Below are 20,840 nucleotides of genomic sequence, written 5' to 3' on the forward strand. Positions count from 1 at the left end.
ACACTGCTGAAGGTGAAAGCTTTGTTTTTAATGCCTGAGAAAAAAAACACACACAAAAAAAAAAACTAATGCTATTCAGCTATTAGGCTATGTGTGATTGATATTTTCAGCAGCGCACATTCATATTTCCCCAATGTTTAATCAATTGTCATTACCCAGCCAAGTACAAAGAGAAGAGGATATTTAATTTGCACACAGCTATCCCCCTGGAGAACTGTCAATCACCAGCCATCTATCTACATAACTAATGACTGGCCTCATGCTGCCCTTGGAGTTGGGGGGATATTCTGATTTATGGCAATGCATTCATATGTTCACATGTTCAGGTCATCACTGCAGATTGACACTTTCCTAGACGGTGACGGAAGATGAATGAAAGGCTCATTTGCATTTGCGTGGATGTACAGATGCAATTGGAGGATCTCGTTTCTCCTAAATATGGGCTTACTCTTCAACCTCAGCTTTTACAACATTAGTCACAAGACCTCTTTGACTGCAGATTTTGGCCACCTAGACAACATTGTGGTCTACATAGTTTGTTTAAAGGACATTTACATGCAACCCTTCCTTTATGATTGTGAGTAGGGAGCTCATGCTGACCTACATCTGTATAAATCCATCCAGCGTACGACATTTGCTTGTCAGTGAGCAAATGCTGTTAGGCTAAAAGCTATGATTAATAATGAATGGCCAACCACTCCTTGGCACAGATGCACAAATAAATACAAACACTGATGCAGTATGGATCAATACAGTATAATAGAGTACAATGCATATTGATGAAGCCAGGGATGTAAAATGTGATTTAAATTGTGAAATCAATTTGAGTTTCTTCTTTAACATAACTTAATTACTGGTGCACAATTTTTAAAGACTATCCATCCATATGCTAATTACAGAATTTTTTTGATGCTGACTGAAATAACTACAGAAAAAAAAGAGTTGCAACTATTCTGCAACTGCAACAACGTGAAGTCAAGTTGTGCTGCTAATTGTGGCATCACTGCTATACTTGTAAAATAGTGTGGCAGCATATATTTTGTCATGCTGCTGTTACTTTAGTTTTGTAGAATAAAAGTCTAGCTATACCTTTTTTTTTGTCGAGCAGTGATGGATGAGTTATGTTTGAAACATAGTTCAATGTCACTTCTTAGCAAACTATGAGTGGATACAGTAGCGCTACTGAAAAAAAACGGACATTTCTTTGAAACCCAGTTATGAAAGGACTTGAATGTGAATCCAAGCCACTGTCTGAAGGGCCATTTTAGCAGCAGGTAAGAAAGATAAAAGCAACTTCATAAACCTCAACATCCTCTGGTGACTACGACAATTACTGTAGTTTGGCAGAAGGCAGCCAGGAGGGATACACGCTGAGAGGAGAGTCTTTGTTTGGCTGTGGCCTGTCATATGGTCTGTTTGTTTCCATCTACAACTATTCTCTGAATCTACCCCTGGTGTAAACAAAACCTAGCTCCACAATTATTCATAATTCAGCAGACATCTTCAGCAAACAAGTGGCAAACAATAATTAGTAACAGAGATGCTCTATTTACTTTATCTCCGTGATCTCATTTACAAAGCAATTCACTGAGTAATTTAGTTTATTGCACCAAGGGAGATGTAGTTTTTACCAAAAAATCAAATATTTATTTAGCTTTTTTTTTTCATTTTCCATACATTTGCAAGTTAAGGTCAACACTGAAAAGGCTGTGGATACCAGGTGGATGTTACCACTTCCTTAATCACATTATCCCATAAAACTCTTTCTTTAATTAGACATAACCGTTCTTCCCTTACCCCAAAGGAAATAAAATGTCAAAAGGAAAATTAAACATCTCAGGATATGAAATAAACTGAACATATTGTACACATTCACACACAAATCTGGAATAAAGATTGGCTCCCTGTAGGACAAGGCTGGGCATCAGCCAATTCCAGGAAAACAGTCATTTTGTTTCGTCTTAAATCACTGCTGCGGTTTGTGCCTTATTGCCTTAAAAATGGCTGTGGAAAGGATAAGAAATGATTAACACACATTTTTTTCTCAGTTTGTCACCATAAACTCCCCTCCTTTTTTTTTTTATAAATCACTAAAATACAGCAAAAGTGCATCAGTCTTTGCCATTCAGACTAAACTGGCAGCTGTTTTCTTCGGCAGTTCTATTATTCGGTGTGTTGCCTCTGTTCTAGTTTCCTTTGCTTTTCGTATATCTGTTTGAAGTTGGTTATTATTTTACAAAAGTGGTCATAGAAAATAAATAGAAATATTTTCCAGAATGTAATTTTATATGACCCAGATGTCATCTCTTCACTGGTATTGTGTGGACTCCCCTGCTAATGCAGTTCTTCTTTCTTCCATGTTGTGTCGTTTGATTAATCATGTCCTTTTCCCCTCACTTTTTCATTAACACTTTAGCAGAGTTCACTCTTGTAGTTACCATAGTGAGCATGGTATAAATAAATAAATAAATACATAAAAACAAATAAATACATAAATATTTCGGCATCAAATAAATACATGACACTTTACCTTGGCATGGTTTAACCCCACCCATGTAATGCTGACAGTCCGTCTTTTAACTTAAAATAAATGTTCTTCTTTCCTGAGAGAAACAAACTCTCCCTTTGCACACGGTTAAATAGCAGTTTTAGATATCGCTCATTCTCTTCCTTATTTCATATGATCACCAGAGCTTTTGAATTTAAATCTTAAAACTCTCACACACAAGAAAAAACAAACAAGCGTAAAAAAAAGAAAGCAAAAAAAAAAAAACCTCTCAAAGTTTTCTCAAAGGAGTTCAAAGTCTGAGACTGGGAATTTTGCTAAAGAGATAAAGAGGTGGTACTCTGACTTTAATGAGTACATAGACTGGCTCTGATCTCAGTAGCCTGCCAGAGGGTGAGAAGGGGAGAGAGATAAGTAGGAGGAAGAAGAGGGTGTTTAAAAGTGTCTCTGCTGAGAAGAAGCTGTGCTAGGACCTTTCCTCCTCAGGGTTTCCTGGTGCGTAGTAGCCTGCCAGTTGCCTGAAGCGTGGTCCCCATTCGCTGAGATAGGAGAAATCCTGTTCTGAGGTGGTGGACAGTGTATGAATGGAACTTAGCGAAAGCGCCGGTGAACTGGTGCCCTCAAAGGCGTATGTCTGGAAGGAGTCATATGGTGGCACTGACAGGTCAGCATCAGCCTGCTCCACCTTCTTTCGAATGTAGCCTTTGAAAAGGGAAAAGTCTGTTGCTGCCGCAGCAGCTGCCTCTGCGCCACTGCCACCCACTCGTTTAGCTTGTATCCACTGTGGCAGCGAGCGGATGTCTGGGCCAGAGTCACAGCTCTTGGCCTCTGGAAAGTCATAGAGGTTCCTCAGAGCACTCATGTCATATGCCTGAGTGTCCTGCTCCCCTCCACCCTCATCGTTGTACTTGATGACGTTATCCCTCATGTCCTCCTCGTCCTCTGTCATCCTCTGGCCCTTCCTGTGGCGTTTCAGGGTTAGAATCAGCAAAACGAGAACTGATGGACAGAGAGAGAGAGAGAACAAGAAAGTGAAAAGAGACGATATTTGTAATTCTACATTAAAATAACATATTCAATTCAATTCAGTGAATAGATTTTAAGACAAACACAAAAACACATATATCCACAAACGTTCCCACACATGAATTCTCGTGCTTTGGTAAAACACAGATAAAAAGGTTCTCATTTACAGGTTTCTCATCACACAGAGGCTTAAACATATTGCATGCAAAAAGTGAATCCCTTTGACATTTTGTGATGAAAAAACACATAAAATGCCTACAGGTTCAGGCCCCTTTTTAAAAAAAATGTCCTATCAGTCTGTTAATCTGACTGTCAAACTGTCTCGTTCGCATCTTCAACCCATCTGGATTGTCCACTTCATCTTAAACAGTCTTTTTCAGCCATCTGTTAACTCACCGCCGGTGGCTAGGGTCCTTGCAGTCTAGTCTACCTCCCCTTCATCTGGGGTTTCATTCTACGATGTTGCTTTTCATCTGAGTAAAATGCTTCTATTTTGCATGCTCAGGTTTCTGCAATAAATTCCGCTCGTTACGTGTTCTCTTTCTCCTTACTGAGCTAAATGTGTATGTCGAGCATACACTGCACATGATGGATTTGCAAGTGCTTTCCATAGGAAAGTTTCTAAATACACCCATAGTAACTTTGATTTCACCTCTCGGGGCAAAGGCACCGCAGGGGAAGATAATATATTATCAAGTTTTACATTTCAAATGCATGAGCATTGATTTTTCAACATCTTGATTGCCTCGCTCAGAAATATGATTCAAAAGGCTTAATGGAGACCAATCTGTATATCAATACTCATCCAAGTCAAGTGAAAGTAAGAGTTTTTTGTTTCTTCAGCTAAGAAATTGAGGAGACCACTCAGAAAGAGAGATAAATGCTTAAAAAATAAGTCTTGATTAGAAAGAATTGTGATAGATCCTGTTATGGACTAATGAGATGAGAGGAAAACAAAGGCTGTATGCACAGATAAATCAATCTGGCTTTAATTTCAGCTTAGTTGTTTTAATTACTGCCTTCATTTGTGATTAGACAAGTCTCACTTAGCTCAGACACCCACCCTCTAACTTCGTCATCCCTCCTCAGGGCTGCACTTTTCCCTCTGAAACTTCCACCAGATTTGTCTCAGATTTGCAACAACATTAAATGTCATTTACAGTGATGGTAAAAACTTATTAGAGCCAGTTATTAATGAATGATGCACACTGGGGAGTGTGACAAAGACAATGAACAACTCAATTTTGAGTAGTGGGATAAACAGCAATCTAGCTGCTCTTTGATCAGGTTATTAGCAAAGAAGAATGTGCAAAGGGATTTTTCTACAGTGCATAGTAAATACTCTGAAAGACAAGGATAAAAGTACTTTATTCTGATGTGCCTGTCAATACGATTGTACTAACATTCATTTATTAAAATAAAAGGAGAAAAAAATCTACTGTAGATCAAAAACTGAACTGTACAACAGCATCAAAACAGCTTCCTTGGTATTTTGTTATCTTAATGCACATTCGTTGTTGTTGTTGTTTATTTTTGTTCATGAAAAACGATGGTTTTTCGCTTCTGAGGGCCATATTTCACAAAAACCAGATTATAAATGGCAGCACTGTCCTGATTCACAAAACACTGCCAATTGCAAATTGCTGACAAATTGGCAAGTACTACAACACTCTTGCAGGCTCAGAATTGTTTCTGTCTCTAAAATGGAAAGCTAATTATTCTACTCTCCCGTTTTACAATATAATCTCAATAAGGGAAAAGAAGTTGCCTGGCATGTTCTCTAAAATGCTTTGTTGTACCTACAGTATTTTTTTTTCCTTTTAGCAGGCACAATAAGCAACAGCTCTAAAGGGATGCCAGTGAAGGGACATTCAGATAGATCATTAAGCAGTACACATCATGCATCTTCTGGAACAGATAGCCTAAAACAGATGCCTACAAGCCCACAGAGATAAAAAGACTATCAATTATAATGGTGCCTGTGCTGTCCTGGATGGCACTTATTGTTTGATGCCCTGAACCCAAAATACCCATTCATACATTGTGAAAATGAGCTATAGTGACGTTGTTTCCGAGTCAAAATAGATGGATGTTAGAAATAGGTGCTGTGTACAGGAAATCCATACATGTTAAAGCATGTATATTAATATGCATAAGGGCACGGAAAATGTGACGCTGAAGGTCATATGATTATATTAATAAATATTTCACCTTTCTTCCCATCTCATTTCTTTGTACACCCTACACAACATTAGAATATAATAGTGATGGGATCTATACAACGAGTTGTTGCTGTTCCTGGTAATTGTTTTTCAATTGCTATAAATGCCCTAAAATTCATTTGTAAAGTGAAACACCCAGGGGGTTCATTGCCTACAGAGCTGTGACACAGACTAAAAGGCTTTGCTGATCTTGAATTGGATTTTATTCATCATCTCTGACTGATATGTACAGTTGTTCTCTTCTTACATTGTTTGCTGGGCTCCACTGGGATACGGTGTCTGTAGCCATTGTGTTTATTCTTCTCCTGTATGAATCGGGTAAATTAATTGCCAGGCGGCTGAAGAAAGAGTCACGGTTTGTGGTAAACTGTGGCACACACAGCCATGCATACTAACCAAGCACTAAGACAATTACTCTAAATTCACACTAATGTGAAGAATAATAGGAGGTAGGAAACTATGAACTCCTAGGTGCAGAACAGCCTCCCTTCAGTAAACTGTGTTAAAGAGTATGTGCTATTATGTGGCATTCTGAAGCGAAGATGATCTGATAGCCTCACTTTTCAAAAACCCTCCTAATGGAATTTACCTTTTAGGTATACAGATGCTTGAATTGAAAGCCACTGAAAACATATTTAACTAGGAGATTAGCACGTCTAAATTTCAATTCAACACCATGTACAGAGTTTACTCTTGCAGGAAGCATATGTACCTGCGCATAGCTGTCTCTTATACATACAAAGCTGGTCCCTATGTGTACAGATGTTGCGATAAGCGTTCCTGACAAGACGGTTAATTTACCCTTGGGCTGCGCTGGTTGCCCCCATGCGGGAGTTCATCACAAGCAGATGGGAGGTAATTGGAATAGATGCATGCAGATGCTGCAACGCAGTGAAATGGATTCATCACATCAGGCCTATAAATGAACTGATGGAGGGATTGTTTGTTCGTAAGGTAATTAGGCAGAAATTTGTTTTCATTTTTCTCATCACCCAACAATTGATATAATAGAGGTTGCCCAGTCTCTGGAGAGAGTGCTAGCTTGTTGGTTAGGCAGTCAGAGTGTATATCTGCATATGTGGGAGAGAGAAGATGATGTGCACACAATAACGTTGAATAGAGAGAATGAATTACATTGCAGTTACTAGGAGTGGAGTTATTAATCTAGGTTTGCAATTTGTATAGGTGTATAGCATGTTATGTGGTATAGTATGAAAAAGGAAAAGAGGAAAGTGTGCAGCTGAAGTGATACGATTCCTGTCACATGTCCCACTCTAGTGTTGTTATTCACACTACATGATAGTTGTGAAAACAGTGTTTATCCCCCTGATCCTAACCCCTGCAGTCCTGAGTTTGACTGTCCACATGATGACTAGCAGAATGTAGGCGCTTTAACCTAGCATGTCCTTCAGCTTTTTATATGAGGCACATTTACAGGCAAGAGAATGGCACGGATCACTTACACCATCGGAATAAAGAAAAAAACTGCATACTGCTTGTTTTTGTTCACTAAGCCACCCATTAAATAAAATATTTTGTACAGTCTATTTTCATGCACAGAATCAAGGTTTTTAGTAGTTTAAAGGCCATACCCAGGTTTTTCAGGGGGATGCAATGTTGCTCAGAGTACCATAACCACAATACCAGAGAAACCTTTTTATAGCCAGCAGAGGTTGCCTTAGATTTGTACACAACATTTTGTTGAGGCTTTTAAAGCCATGATGAATAAATGATGCTCTGCTTTTGAAGTTCACTGCAGTAGATGTCTCAGTTAATGGAGACAGAGTTTTAACAACTCTCATTAGAAAAGCTCTTAAAAGAAATAGTTAGCGATGTTATTCACAGTTGAGTCTGCATAGTGTCACATCATCCATCACTCAATTCCTGTGCAATGTAAAGTGTGTCGAGGAACGAGCGAGGGAAACAAAACACTGTGACAGCGCTGTGGTCTCATGCTGTCACTGTGGAGTGGAGCACCAACATGTACAGAAGGGGAAAGTGGGAAGGAAACTCATGAAAATTTAAAAAATGGCAATATCAAACATCTCTTAGGGGGTTAGCATATGCATTTATGTGTGCTAGGAGGTGCACATGTGTATGTGTCTCTCTATAAAAATCCAATAATTTCTGGAAAGCCCATTTAAAGCCTCTATTCCAAGTGCTGAGGCTGCTCTTTTACATGTTTGCTTTCTCAAGACGACTTTCACTTCACTCCCATTCATTCCATCACAGTCTGTGTTCCAGGGATCAAAGTAGCTTGATATTGTTTACAAAACTAGATGTCATCTGTGCCTCTTTCTTCTAGTGAAAGCAGCAACAAAATGTGTTTTTAATCTGTTTTAATGTCTCTCATTTAAGTTTTTAACAAATATGCATTTTCAGTTTAATTACATATGGATTAAATATAAAACTGACCAGTCCAATAAAAGGTAACATGACTGTAGGAATTAATGACAAAAAGGCACTGAGCTTGAATTGATGTCTTTAGGCCCAGCTGTCAACTAGTTGATCCCACTGTGATTCCACTGAATCTCAAAGTAAACATCCCAAACTAAGCATTACAGCAAAAAAGCAAACGAATGACTCCATACAACAATTCAACATACAGCAAGACATTCATCTTCCATGCATTTATAAGAACATTCACTTGCTTACCTATTAGTATAAGCATGCACACCAGTAATGCTATAAGTGCCCCAGGACTGAGAGCTGCACTCATTACATAGGCTGTGGCATTGCAGGACTGGATGGCTCCATCTGCATTATAAAACATAAAAGGAGCATTTACTTTGCAAATTCAACACAAGCAGTTTGTCAAAGCCTCATCTTGTAAAGAAAATGTCTTTTATCATGTATATATTATGATTTTAAGAGTGTGAAATCTCTGTAGAGGACCATTTTGATGCAAATTTATGCCCTTGTGTTATTTTGTTGTTTGGCATGTAGATGACCTTTTAGCACTCCCGCTTCTGCAGAAGGTGACAGTGATGATAATGTTAGTAATGGTGCAGCTCATACAGCAGCACTCACCTGTGTCACAGCCGCAAACACGAATGGTCAGGGTGCCTGTGGAGCTGAGGGAGGGAGGCCCACTGTCAACCACTAGAATAGGCAGGAAGTACACGTTCTGCTCATGGCGGTTAAAGCCTGACCGCTGAGTCCGGATGCCAGCTGTGTTGTCTGGGTCAGATATGGGTTGGGATCAGAGAGAAGGTAAAGCAGAGAAACACATATTAGTGTCTTTATGATAAATAATACCATCTATGTCTCCTTGATAGTGTCTAGCTTTTACTAGCCTTCAGTAAATTTCATGGAACTCAAATCAGTAAGTTTATTATCACTGTTGTGGTTTTTTGTCTACTTTGCCCATATGGAAAAGATATATATAAATCTTATAAAGTTTGTATCTGTCTTGTGTGAAACTTGTATGAAAAGCATATAAGAGTGAAAACAGGTATAAGATCCCTTGAAAAATTATATAATGAAACTTGTTTTGGATACTTACTAAAACAATGTATGAAAATAATGAGAAAGTAATGAGAAAGTGGCCACTTTCATGAGTAATCACATATAAGTTTTTACTATTTCTTTTCCATATGGGTATACTTACATCTGCACTGAGAAAAGCAGTAAAAGAACTACTTGTAGAAGTGTTGTTCACTCAAACTTAAATAAATAATTATAGTTTTCAAGACTTGAAAGTTGACAATAATTCCAAGTAGAAGTAGAAGTAACTCAAGTAGAATAAATAATTTTAGTCGGTGCACAGTCCAAGGTTTCCAGATAAAGAATGTCAAGTTTAACCTGAGGTTAAACTTTTATGGGAAAATAAACTGCTTTTATGCCATTAACATTTATCATGTATCTTCTTTTTCAAAAGCAAACAACAAGAGGAGAGGAAATCACTGTGAAAGCCACTGTGTGAAATTAAACTTTACTTGTGTATGTACGAGCTCTCTGCCAGAGACAAAGATAAATGTAACTCAGAATACAGGATGAGGCTTTGACAAATAGAGTCAGAGTGGCTTCGTGGGTATACTTGCATAGAGGATAGCAAGTAATTCATCTCTTCAAACGTATATCACTGTTATTCGTGTTGTCTCGGAGCTCCTCTGACACACGTAGAACAATTTTCATATTACCGTTTAAGTACGGGAAGCCTACACCTCAATTTGTCCTTTTGACTTTAACACAGCATTCCATTCCACTGCTGCACGGAAAAGATTCTCCCTGCATCTGCTACAGTCTGTATCCAACAGTAACAATGTAATTGATCACTTAATTTGTCAGTCCAAATGAACACAACAGTCTGAGACTGTATGCCTCTGAAAACTTTAAAACACCCCCACACCACGTATCGTTTAATTTCTGTATCCGGAAGGATAATTAGATTAGGATTCAGTTTTCAATTCTTTTTTATAACAAAATGTGTATTTTTATTTTCCTTTTAAATTTGTCTTATGTATCTTTTTAGCATGCCACGGGGCATTTCACCCATAACATGAAGGCAGTTTGTCATGTAGCAGCAAATTATATTTGTTGAGATAAGGTTTTGCTTTACAGACGACCAGCAACAACTTCAAAGAGTTTACCAACATGAAAAAAATGCCTTTTCATCATTGTGTGTCAAGACTTGGAGACAGAACGCAATGTGAGGCCATGATAAGGAAGAGAAGTGACAGATTGAAAGTGACAAGCTGACAAATGTGTCCATGAAAAAAAGGCAGTGTAAAAAAGAGGGGTAGAAGAATCAAAAGTCTGAGTGGTATTTTGTTTGCCTCACATCAAAACATATACATGTTCTGAGGTGTTGTTTGTGGGCTTGTAGGCTACATATATATATTTATATATGAAAGTTGTGTATTTTTTCCAGGGAAATAGGGTGACATTACATCTAAGAATATATGTATTGTGATTATTTACCAGTTTCCATAATCACCTACATAGAAAGCAGATATTGTAAGCAGACACTGATAACCTTTATGATTTTCCAATGTGTGTGTAAGTGTGCATTTTTTTGTGAAAAGGCAGAAAAACACTTGTGGTATACTTCTGCTGTCCCCAGTGTCTGTATCTTTATTATTGTGTTATATTTGTTGGATTCACATGTAAGCGAGCGGAACTGCAGCAGACCTTGCTGCCTCCTTTACAGTGACATTTCTGTGGCTCCGGCTGCTCCCCTGACATTTTCCTGGTGTCAGATCAATCTTGATTTAGCCAGTTGTCACATTCACTTAGGTACACATATCTAAACGACGGATCTGCAAGTGCATTTGCAAAAACACAGACAGGCATGGAGAAGCTCATCTTCCTGACAAAGCAAAGTCATCACTGGGGAACACTGATTTTAATGTTTCTTTACATTTTGCAGGTAGGTATAAATTTTTATGTTCAACAAAATATTTGAAAAAAAAAAAAAAAAAAGTCATCATTTGAGGAATAGAAAAAAAAAATCCACTGTTAAAGTGTTCAAATGTGAAAGATATTCCAAAGCTTAAACATTTATATAAAAGGCTTTGAAAAAAATATAGTCACGGTACAACTCTGCAGTTTATGAGATATACCATAAAACCATAAAAATACTTTTTTAAAATGGAGAGAATCATCCACATGCTGGCATGCAATATTTTCTAATGATATTTTTCCCAACTAGCAGGAGCGTAACAGCTGGTGTTTATCCAAAAAATAATAATAGAAATATCTCCCTTTTGTGAGACAAAGGTCTAATCACACAAAAAATACACAATTTTCCCTACACCGTAAAAAACATCTCAAACAACTTGTCTTCTGGCAGTTAACTTTATCGGTTATTTTATGTTAAAAACATCAACCATCTGGCACTGGATTAAAATAACGCAGAAACTGTAATTATGGATTTAAATTTATATTTTCACAAAGTTTTTTGAGCAACAGTCTTTCAAGTAAACATTGTCTTAAGGTGTATTTTTAAAAATGGATTTCACCAAATTTCTATATAGCGGTACGGTCCTTGCAGGGTCTATGTATGCGAGTGTCCTGCTGCCTGTCCCCCTTAGGTGCAAGACTACTTAAAGCCAGAACTCGAGTGCCAGAGAGCCTTTTTGGTTTGTAGCTAGAGAGTTGTGTGTGGTGGTTGCTTAGTCCTGCTCTGTGAAGAGGAGTGTCTGTTTTGGTGATTCAGCCTTTTTGATTTACTTTATAATTCAGTGACAAAACTCGGGTTTAGTGTTTCCTGTCTTTAAAAGGCGATAGTGGCTTGTCCGTCTCTTTCAATTTATTTAGTAAAAAGATGAATACAAACTTTTAAGTTAGCAATTGTGCCTCCGTGTCTCCTTTTTTTCAACCTTTTTGTTACTTTCCCTCATCACTTGGACCTTATAGGGGTCAATTATTAATAATATAATATTAATAATATTATCACTTCATTATGGTGGTAAGTATCAGTTCATTATATGTATGTATAATATGTATTATACGTCGCACCTGTGCACATCCAAATCCTTAAACTCACTCATAACAAATATAACACCTGGTCATAGACAGGACTCCTACTTTTACTGTCATTACCTAAAAATTCAATAATGCTGATAATCTTATTGGCATAGCTGCACAAATACTGAATGCTTATTCACACATAACTTTAATTTAGGATCTTTACCCTCTTACCTTTCAAATCCAACAGGGAGAAGTACCGATTGCTGGAGGCTTCAGGGGCAAGATTGAAGTAGAAACGATGTCCAGACTGTGGCTCGTCCCTATCCACCACACTGATGGTGTGAATTAACTTAGGAAAGCAAAGAAGAAAAAGTGAAATAAAGTAACAAGAAAGAAGGCACAGACGTTAAGACTTTTCTACCCATTTCAAATAAATGTATATATAAAAACACTTTGCATTTCAAATATTTCTTTTATAAACGAGAAACTGATGTGGAACGAGTGTACTTGGATGCAACAGACTAAGAAAGCGTCCGATATAACAGAGTAGTTTAAAGGGACTACAGTTGCAAAGAGACTGAAAAAAATCCTTTCTAGAAAGTTGACACAGCAAAATAATAAAAAAAAGTCTTAATGGTAGAAATGCAAAACTGGCATAAAATATCTCACTAAAAAGAGAAAAGAACTGAGAACAGAAAAAAAGAGCCAGAGTCAGAGACACTCTCTGATGTTGCCATATTTGTGCTAAGAAGGAGTAAAGTCAAAATGGAAATGTGTAGGAGAACAGAAAGAAAGACAGACTAGGTGGGGGTGTAGTTCTCGTATCTAATGCAATAATAGTGATCCACATTCAAAGATAAAAATCAACTGTGATCCAATTTTGAGAACTCTGTGTGGATACAATAAGGTGAGATAGGATTCACTGTGAGCTGAACAGACATCAAACAGACCCTGGAGATCCTTTCACCTTAACATGGGGCCCTCAGTGACAATTCATCTTCCTCTCATCCTATTACTCCACAGCCAGCATGAAACCACGAGCTGATAAATGATATTTTCACATCACATCCATCGGCTCTGTTTCTGTGTTTCCTCTGCCAGTACACAACCTCTAAGACCATGTCATTACTATTTTGATTATCTTCATCTTTGTTTATTGCAAAACAATCACTGGGTTTAGGTAAATAAAATAAACCAAAAAAGCTGCAGACAAAACAGTACCTCTTCAAATTTGTTTGTTCAAAATAAATGTCAAAATGATCTACATGACATGGATGTTACGATGGCACTAGATGAAAAATATTTGTGATGCATGTGTGATATAACTTAAGTTATTTATTCACCCTTCTTTTTATATTAATGCATGTTATCTTAGCCATGTCTTCCAGCTGCCATTAACTAAATGATGTAAATATTTTCATAATAACTGATTTCATACAACCCACACTTAGTCAGATGAGTCACAGTTTGAACCACACTTATCTTAAAAAGTTTTTTTTTAATCTCTTGAATCTCTCCCTTCTCTATTATGCCCATCCATGTGATTTCTGCACTTTAATATTAAATGAATATTAAAATTAATTGCACCTTCCTCGGTCTCTTGTTGGGACTGCTGTCCCTCCAGCAGTTCTCAATGGCCACTAATCTTTATCCAACAAGGTGCATGAGCGTACAGGAAAGGTAGTGGAGGGGCCGGTCAAGTTAAGAGATTTTATGGGGCAAGCCAGTGTCAGTAATGAAAATTAACCAATGGGCAGGTGTCAGTGCTTGTAGTGCCAGCCCTTCAAGCCGACCTGTAGACTGTTTAATTATGTCAACAAAGAGAAAAATAAATTATACTGATCCACTGGAAGATGCAAAGTATGCCTGATTACCAGTCCAGCCCTATCACTACATCACAACAAAGGTTGGTTGAAGTTAAAGATCACACAATAATACAGAGAAATCCACAACAACCAGATGAGACCCTGTGAGAAAGCACTTGGTGACAGGGGGAAGAAAAAACTCCCTTTTAACAGGAAGAAGAAGGAAAAAAATGAACATTTAACATATGTGATTATGTGGATGATTATTTTGAGCCTCATCACATCTTAATTGTTTGATTTGCAATCAACTTCAGTGGTTCTGATAAAATTACAAAAACAAACAAACAAACAAAAAACTGTCACTGTCCAAATACTAATTTTTTTCAGTCGTCATCAGCAGCATCATTCTGATTGCAAACACGGCTTCCCTCTGACCTAATCTACATTCTTTAAAGATTTAGTACTTATGCTCGACACTCTGCACTTAGTTGCAAAACACCGCATTATATGACAGAGATAAAGTGTCCAGGCAGAAAATCATTGCATAAAACAAATGATTAAAAATATACATATAAAATGTAAATGGTTGAGAAAGGAATGTGGAACAGGCAATATCTCCTGAAGTCCACCACTGTTATAATTTTTGTAGAACCTTGTAAAAAGACCAGCAAATTCATTTTAGCCTTTATAGTGGGGTTATTTTTTGTAATATTGTTTTTGGTGTTGAGGCAGACAAGTTTTATCTTGTACTAGGTGACGGGTACATGTACACACACACACACACACACACACACACACACACACACACACACACACACACACACACACAGAGTTCAAAATCAGTAGAGACACACACGACAAACAACCTCCAGAACTCTTAAGTGAGGCATTTTTCAGAATGATTAAAGCAGGTGTTCGACAGTTGTAATTCCTTTGTCTGGTTTCAGAAAAGCACGCAGGATCAGATAAGATCAAGAGAAATGAATCAAGCCATTACTCAGCTGTTATAGTCTCTTCTTTTAGATGCAGGATACAGGTGCAGAAAAATGTTAAAGAGTTTTTTTTTATTGAACTAAACCCTTCTGTCTTTTCTCTTCACCCGTATGCCTCTTTGGCCTGTTCTCACTGTTTGTCACGGTGATTACCTTTTTCTCTAATTGCTTGTCCTTTTCATTTATCTTACAAAGTGTCTCCCTTTCATCCTTTTACAAAAATGCGTCCTTCATTCATCATCTGTAAATTGATTATTCAAACAATATTATTGTAGATGTAATCCATGTGGTTCACATATAAAGTCATCTGCTTCATTGTGTGATTTTAAGCTCAATTTGCCCGTCTGTGAGACAGCCTCATTTATGGCACTGCACAGAACTCTTTGAGCCTGAGTGATGGCTATGCATTACTGTGACTAAGCTACTGCTGAGCACACTTCCGGGCCACAATTGTGCCTTCACAATAAACAGCGTCTCAGGATTGACGTTGCATCACAAACACAGAACAGGCTTAGTCATACTAACAGCTCAGGGAGGCTGTTTTGGAAAATATGCCTTACTTTGTAATTACAAAATGCTACAGCATGATTTCAGACTAAATCACTGCTTCTTCCTCAGTGTGGTGCAAAATCTCCACTCACAAATTATAGAAACACATGGACTATGAAATAGTGGCTGTACTCATAAAATGTGATTAAAAAAATGAAAGCGTATTATGAGACGACTCAAATCCCACATTTTATATTCAACATTTTTTTACACATGAGCCAGTGTCAAGAGAATCATATCAGGATATCGTCTGCAGTTCACCTTTCTCACGTCCGCCACACACCGTGAACCTCTCCATATCAGATACGGGCACACTACTCGAAATACAGTTTGGTTGAGCAATGTGAGTGCTTGGTTACGGTCTGCAGTGCCCAGATAAAACTCCCAGAACAATTTACCTTTACTGTTTTTAACTCAGACACAATCAGACATAACACAGACTTTCTAGGGCACTGGCAAGTCTGTTTAATGTGAGATCATACTGAGTCACATGCAGCTTTGCAAGTTAATGTCAAGAAGCATTAAGAGCGGCATTACATGTGTGTGGTAGCTTAGACATGTAGAATGAGGTTCTATGCCCACAGGGCATGCTTTTTTCCTCAGTGTTATTGTATTGTGTTTTTGTTACAATATAAAGCGCCTTGAGCCGACTTAGCGCTTTATAAACAAAATTGAATTGAAAATTGAAAAGTTTTTTTGCACAGTATCAGAGGATACAAATCTTCTGTAGCTGTCTTTGGTGAAAAAACACTAAAGTACACAGTGTTTTGTATTGTCAGTTTGAAAATAGGACAATTTTGGATATAGTTCAGCATGACAGCACTCATCAGTGTCACTTCTTTCTCCCTAACCAATCAAAACCAAGAAGAGGTGGGACCTACAATATCAATACTGTCCAGAGTGCCAGAAGAAGAAACTGATTCTAGCTGTCACTGACAAACTAGTAATTTACAATCTAACATCGAAGAAGACTGTTTTGTAACCTAGCAACAATAAGTGCTTCAGAGAAGCGTTCTAAAAATGGGGTCATTCGTGGATCTAGAGTTAAGAAAAAAAGAAACAAACAAAAAACCCCTTAAACTATAATGCCAGGATCCAACCTTATACATACTCTAAATGTAAATGATGTTTAATGTAACCCCAAGATATTTTGATATCTTCTTTTCCACAATCATGTGGAAAAATGAGCAATGCCATCTCATTTGCTTTCTTGATTGGAGCACCGTGACTAAAGTTTCCTACACACTTTGAATATGTCACACATTGCCAGTGTTGGTACAAACATCCATGCCACAGTCGGCATGTTGTCTCCATCAGAGTTATATGACTGCTTTAATCATGAATTGCAAATTATTTCATGAAAATACTGTAAACCATGGCTCAAATGTTTGCACTGCTGTTTTAAATCTTTGATTTCTTCTATAATCACACTTCGATTCGTTTAATATGAGAATTTAAAGAAGAGCAAAGGCCAAGCAAAATTCAAAAAGGGACAAACATCCCCTTTTTTAAAGACATTTGTATTTCACAGAGTATTTTGACCGGCAATGAACATCTTTATGCGTGTGTGTCTTCTCACACAATAACATAGACACAGTGACATAGAGCAAAAACTACCACACATACACAGTGATATATGAAAAATACAGTTCAGTGTTGTATGCCAAAACGGGATGATAGTTTCTTCTCATCGTTCTCTGAAGCACTGTCAACTTTATTTCTCTCTGAAGGTAAAAGAATAATGAGCAAAGAGAAGACACTATAAGCAATAACTTTATAATCAACCGGGGGATGAATCTACTCCTCTATTTGAAGAATATGAACAACAGTGAAGATGTAGTAAATGAGCCATGATCTGCTTTCTGTGACTGTGCCCTCAGTGGGGGGGACTCTCTTGCAGCATCGCAGGGTGAGTGGAAACTAAGTGCCAAGGGAGAGAGTGTAAAGTGAGGGAGAGAAATGAGAGAGGAGTGTGTGGGAGTTTATCGAGCAGCTAGTGAAGCTCCCTCAAGCACAATCACCTAATTAGATTTCTATCTAGCAGTCCCCTTTCCTGACCCCCTTAAATCTCTTGCATCTCTGGAAAACTACAGGGGGAGACTTCCCAAAAGTACACCCCATCTACACTATAGGTGTCTGAAAGGTGAAGGTTGTGAGGCAGAGGAGGCTTTCTCATTCACAGTAGAAATCAGCCATTTCATGATGGCAGTGGGGAGGGTAATGAAAAAAAACCAAAAAAAAAAAACATTAAACTACTTAAAATGTGTAGTGCTGGGTTCATCTCTGAAGCCTGGAATTCACTGCAAGCATCAGCGGTGCGTTTTCAAATGCATCCATTATTCTGAGTGGTGAAAAGCATTCTCCTGTTGCCCAGCGTAGAATTAAACTGACTCAATGCATTGTGCAAAACTTGAGTCACATTGCATGGCCAGACTAGACTGTCAAAAGATGCATGCGAAAAATAAAAAGTAATATTAACTGGCACCATAGAAAAATCGTGAACTGGTTCTTGTAGAAAACCGGTACCCAGCATCCAATTTTTGAATTTGCTAGTCTTCTTGTTTATCCATCCAATTTCAGGTTGTGTGCCAGAGGAGGGAAATGGCATTGCAGTATACAGTGTGGATATGGACATAACTTTTATTTTTATTGCACAACACCGCGATGGTAAAGTGGAGGAATTAATTTTTCTTGGTGTAATTAACATACTGCATTACTTTTAGGGAAACGCATTCAGTGTAATGTGTGTAATAATTACTTTTTCTGAGTAGAGATCCGAACACTGATCACAACAAACATGCAACAACATTGTATCAATGTAATGTCTTTCGTATGCAGCTTAGCAATAATGGTGGTCATTCTCAAAGTGAACCAATGAGGAATCGAATCAGTAAGTGATATCAATAATAGAATCAGAATTACTAAATTCTTATCCATTCCTTGTTCACAGTACTCAAATGGACTCCACAGTCACCAGATCTCAAACCAGTAGAGCACCTTAGATGGGAAATGTGCATCATGGATATTCGCTGACAAATCTACTGCAACTGTGTAATGCTATCATGTCAAAGTCTAAGGAATGTTTCCAGCATCTTGCTAAAAATTAAGGCAGTTCTGAAGGCACAAAGCCTGATCTGTTACTAGCAAGGTGTGCCCTAACATAGTGTTGTTAAAATATATTCACTTACCAGGTTTTGAGGTAAAAATCTGAATTGCCCTCAAAAGAAAAACTATAGTACTGACTGTCTGCCTTTTTTGAGTGTCTGATTTAAATGGTTTAACTCAATCATTATGACATTATGCTGACAAGTGTCCTCCTGTGTTCCTGCAAATAAAAGCTAAGCTCTCCAGAAAAATTACAGAAATTAAGTATGTTCATTTTATTCGTCTAGCTACAAAAAAAGAGCTAATTTAACATTTTAGATGCAGTGACAAATATCATTTGACATCCAGACTTTCTGCCTGAAGAAAAGAAAGTTGTACTGAATGCACAAAGACCTTGATGCTGTAAACACTGACAAGGTTAATTTGGGGGGGAAAAAGGAAACTGTGAATATTCAGTCTGTCAAGTCTGCTGGTTCCTCTGATTCAACATTCACATTTGAAAGACAAAAGGAAGAGGCATTTGGTAAGTAGAATAGATGATTCATTCAGTCTCCTACTCGTGAAGCACTGGCAAAACTATGAGTCTCATCTCTGCTGGTTTACGCCTTGTTTTACCAATTCCTCCTTTATATCTGATGTGTGCTTGCATGTTTTTGTCTTAGTCCTTTATGCATATCCATAAGGTGAGTGAACAATGTGCTCATATGTGTGCTATGTGAGTGCAGGCTTAGCATTTAGCTATTTCAAGCTCAGTCCTCGAGGGTTAGAGGTTGGCAATATTTTGGCCAAACCGAGGTGATCTGTCACATTGACCCACTCAGCCAACTGTAAGACAGCATGGCAGAGCTGACAGGGCTCTGTTACCCCAGGCCACACTTAGTATTTGGCTTTCCAACCAGCCTTTTTTCTGCACACATTGCACTATATGATATCTGTCTCTTTGCATTTAATCACATAAATACCACGAGGTGGGTGAGGGATGGCGCATGAACACAGTCATGTGCCATTTAGAGAGGTGCTGAACACTGGGGAAAATTGCCAAATCAGGACACGGACCAGGAATAGCAAATGTTAAATGTAAATTAAATCCTGTAAAATCTTAATAAAATTAAGTTACGTATGTATTATTTTGTGTGATTCATGGCCCGAATGGCAATTGTAGTTAAAATGGATCACATCATAAAACCATTAAGACTCATTCATAATTTGGGTGTTGAATAGTAATCTGCACGCTACTAAATTGGCTTTGTTTATTTGCTATGATAATTTAACCTTTATATTTTTTATAGATTTGCATGGTTCTGTTATGCAAGTCTGTTTAACTCAGACTTTGAAAGCCTGTGACAGTTAAAAGCAGCTTTACAATTTTTTTAATGTTTTCATTTGAATTCTGTAGACATTGTGCTTGCGCTGTAACTATGTAAAGACAATCTTTTGTCACATATTTTAGAGGGCAAACAGTACCCCTTTTTTAAACTTGCTTGCTGTGAACAATATTAAGTGTTGTTTTTCTCAGGGTTAGGGAATATATTACCTCAAAAAAAAAAATCAAATTTTTGTGTCTACATACAGTATGTGTGTCTCTGGTGAACAGCAGCAGTCTGAGAGAGTTTGGGGATGTAGGCAGAAAATTGCCAGCACTTCCCATGTTAAATTTCTCTTAAGAGTCATTCTGAGACATGAACTCGCTTTCAGTTAAATCCTAAATGCAAAGATGTGGGAACAAAATCATAATTGGAGGGTGTCATTAATCAACACTATAATTTAAAGAGAAAGGCAGTTTTTAAATCTCTAAATGACATCAGGATCTTTTACTATAGGAAATTCATTGAATTTCGCAATGTTTAACAAATAGTCACTGAGGGCTCATCAGTGTCCTGCATTGTTTGCATTTTATTGTATTATGTTTCCTCTGTCTACACTCATTGTGATTGTGGACTTTAATTCCTTATTTTGTCTTTTAGATGCATTCATATTTGAATAAACAATAAAACAGTGAAGGACACCTTAACAGCGCCACTGAATTTATGTCAAACTAAGTACAATGTGTTTTGAAGTATCATTACGTGCTTATTTCTTTCTTACATCTTATTGTACATTACTGATAGCAGTGTGCCGACTTTTCCTCGTCAGGCAACATTTTCCCTTTGTTGTTTCATTTTCTATCCAGGTCTTTTTTTAAAATGTACACTCCACTAAAAAAGACTCTACACAACTATAT

General features: G+C 37.6%; 1 protein-coding gene across 1 annotated transcript in view; it reads right to left on the reverse strand.

Moving 5' to 3' along the window:
- Positions 1–2,082: 2,082 nt before the first annotated feature.
- The window catches only part of LOC120718904 (cadherin-22-like), a 173,177-nt gene continuing 154,419 nt past the window's right edge, over positions 2,083–20,840 (reverse strand). The window contains exons 11-14 of the mRNA XM_040007637.1: positions 12,400–12,517; positions 8,785–8,934; positions 8,410–8,511; positions 2,083–3,505 (exon numbers count right to left, since the gene is read on the reverse strand). Coding sequence (XP_039863571.1) covers positions 2,973–3,505; positions 8,410–8,511; positions 8,785–8,934; positions 12,400–12,517 — 903 coding nt within the window. The 3' untranslated portion in view covers positions 2,083–2,972. The remainder of the gene's footprint in view (positions 3,506–8,409; positions 8,512–8,784; positions 8,935–12,399; positions 12,518–20,840) is intronic.

This window comes from Simochromis diagramma, unplaced genomic scaffold (assembly GCF_900408965.1).
Source record: "Simochromis diagramma unplaced genomic scaffold, fSimDia1.1 OVJJ01000320.1, whole genome shotgun sequence".
NCBI lineage: Eukaryota > Metazoa > Chordata > Actinopteri > Cichliformes > Cichlidae > Simochromis > Simochromis diagramma.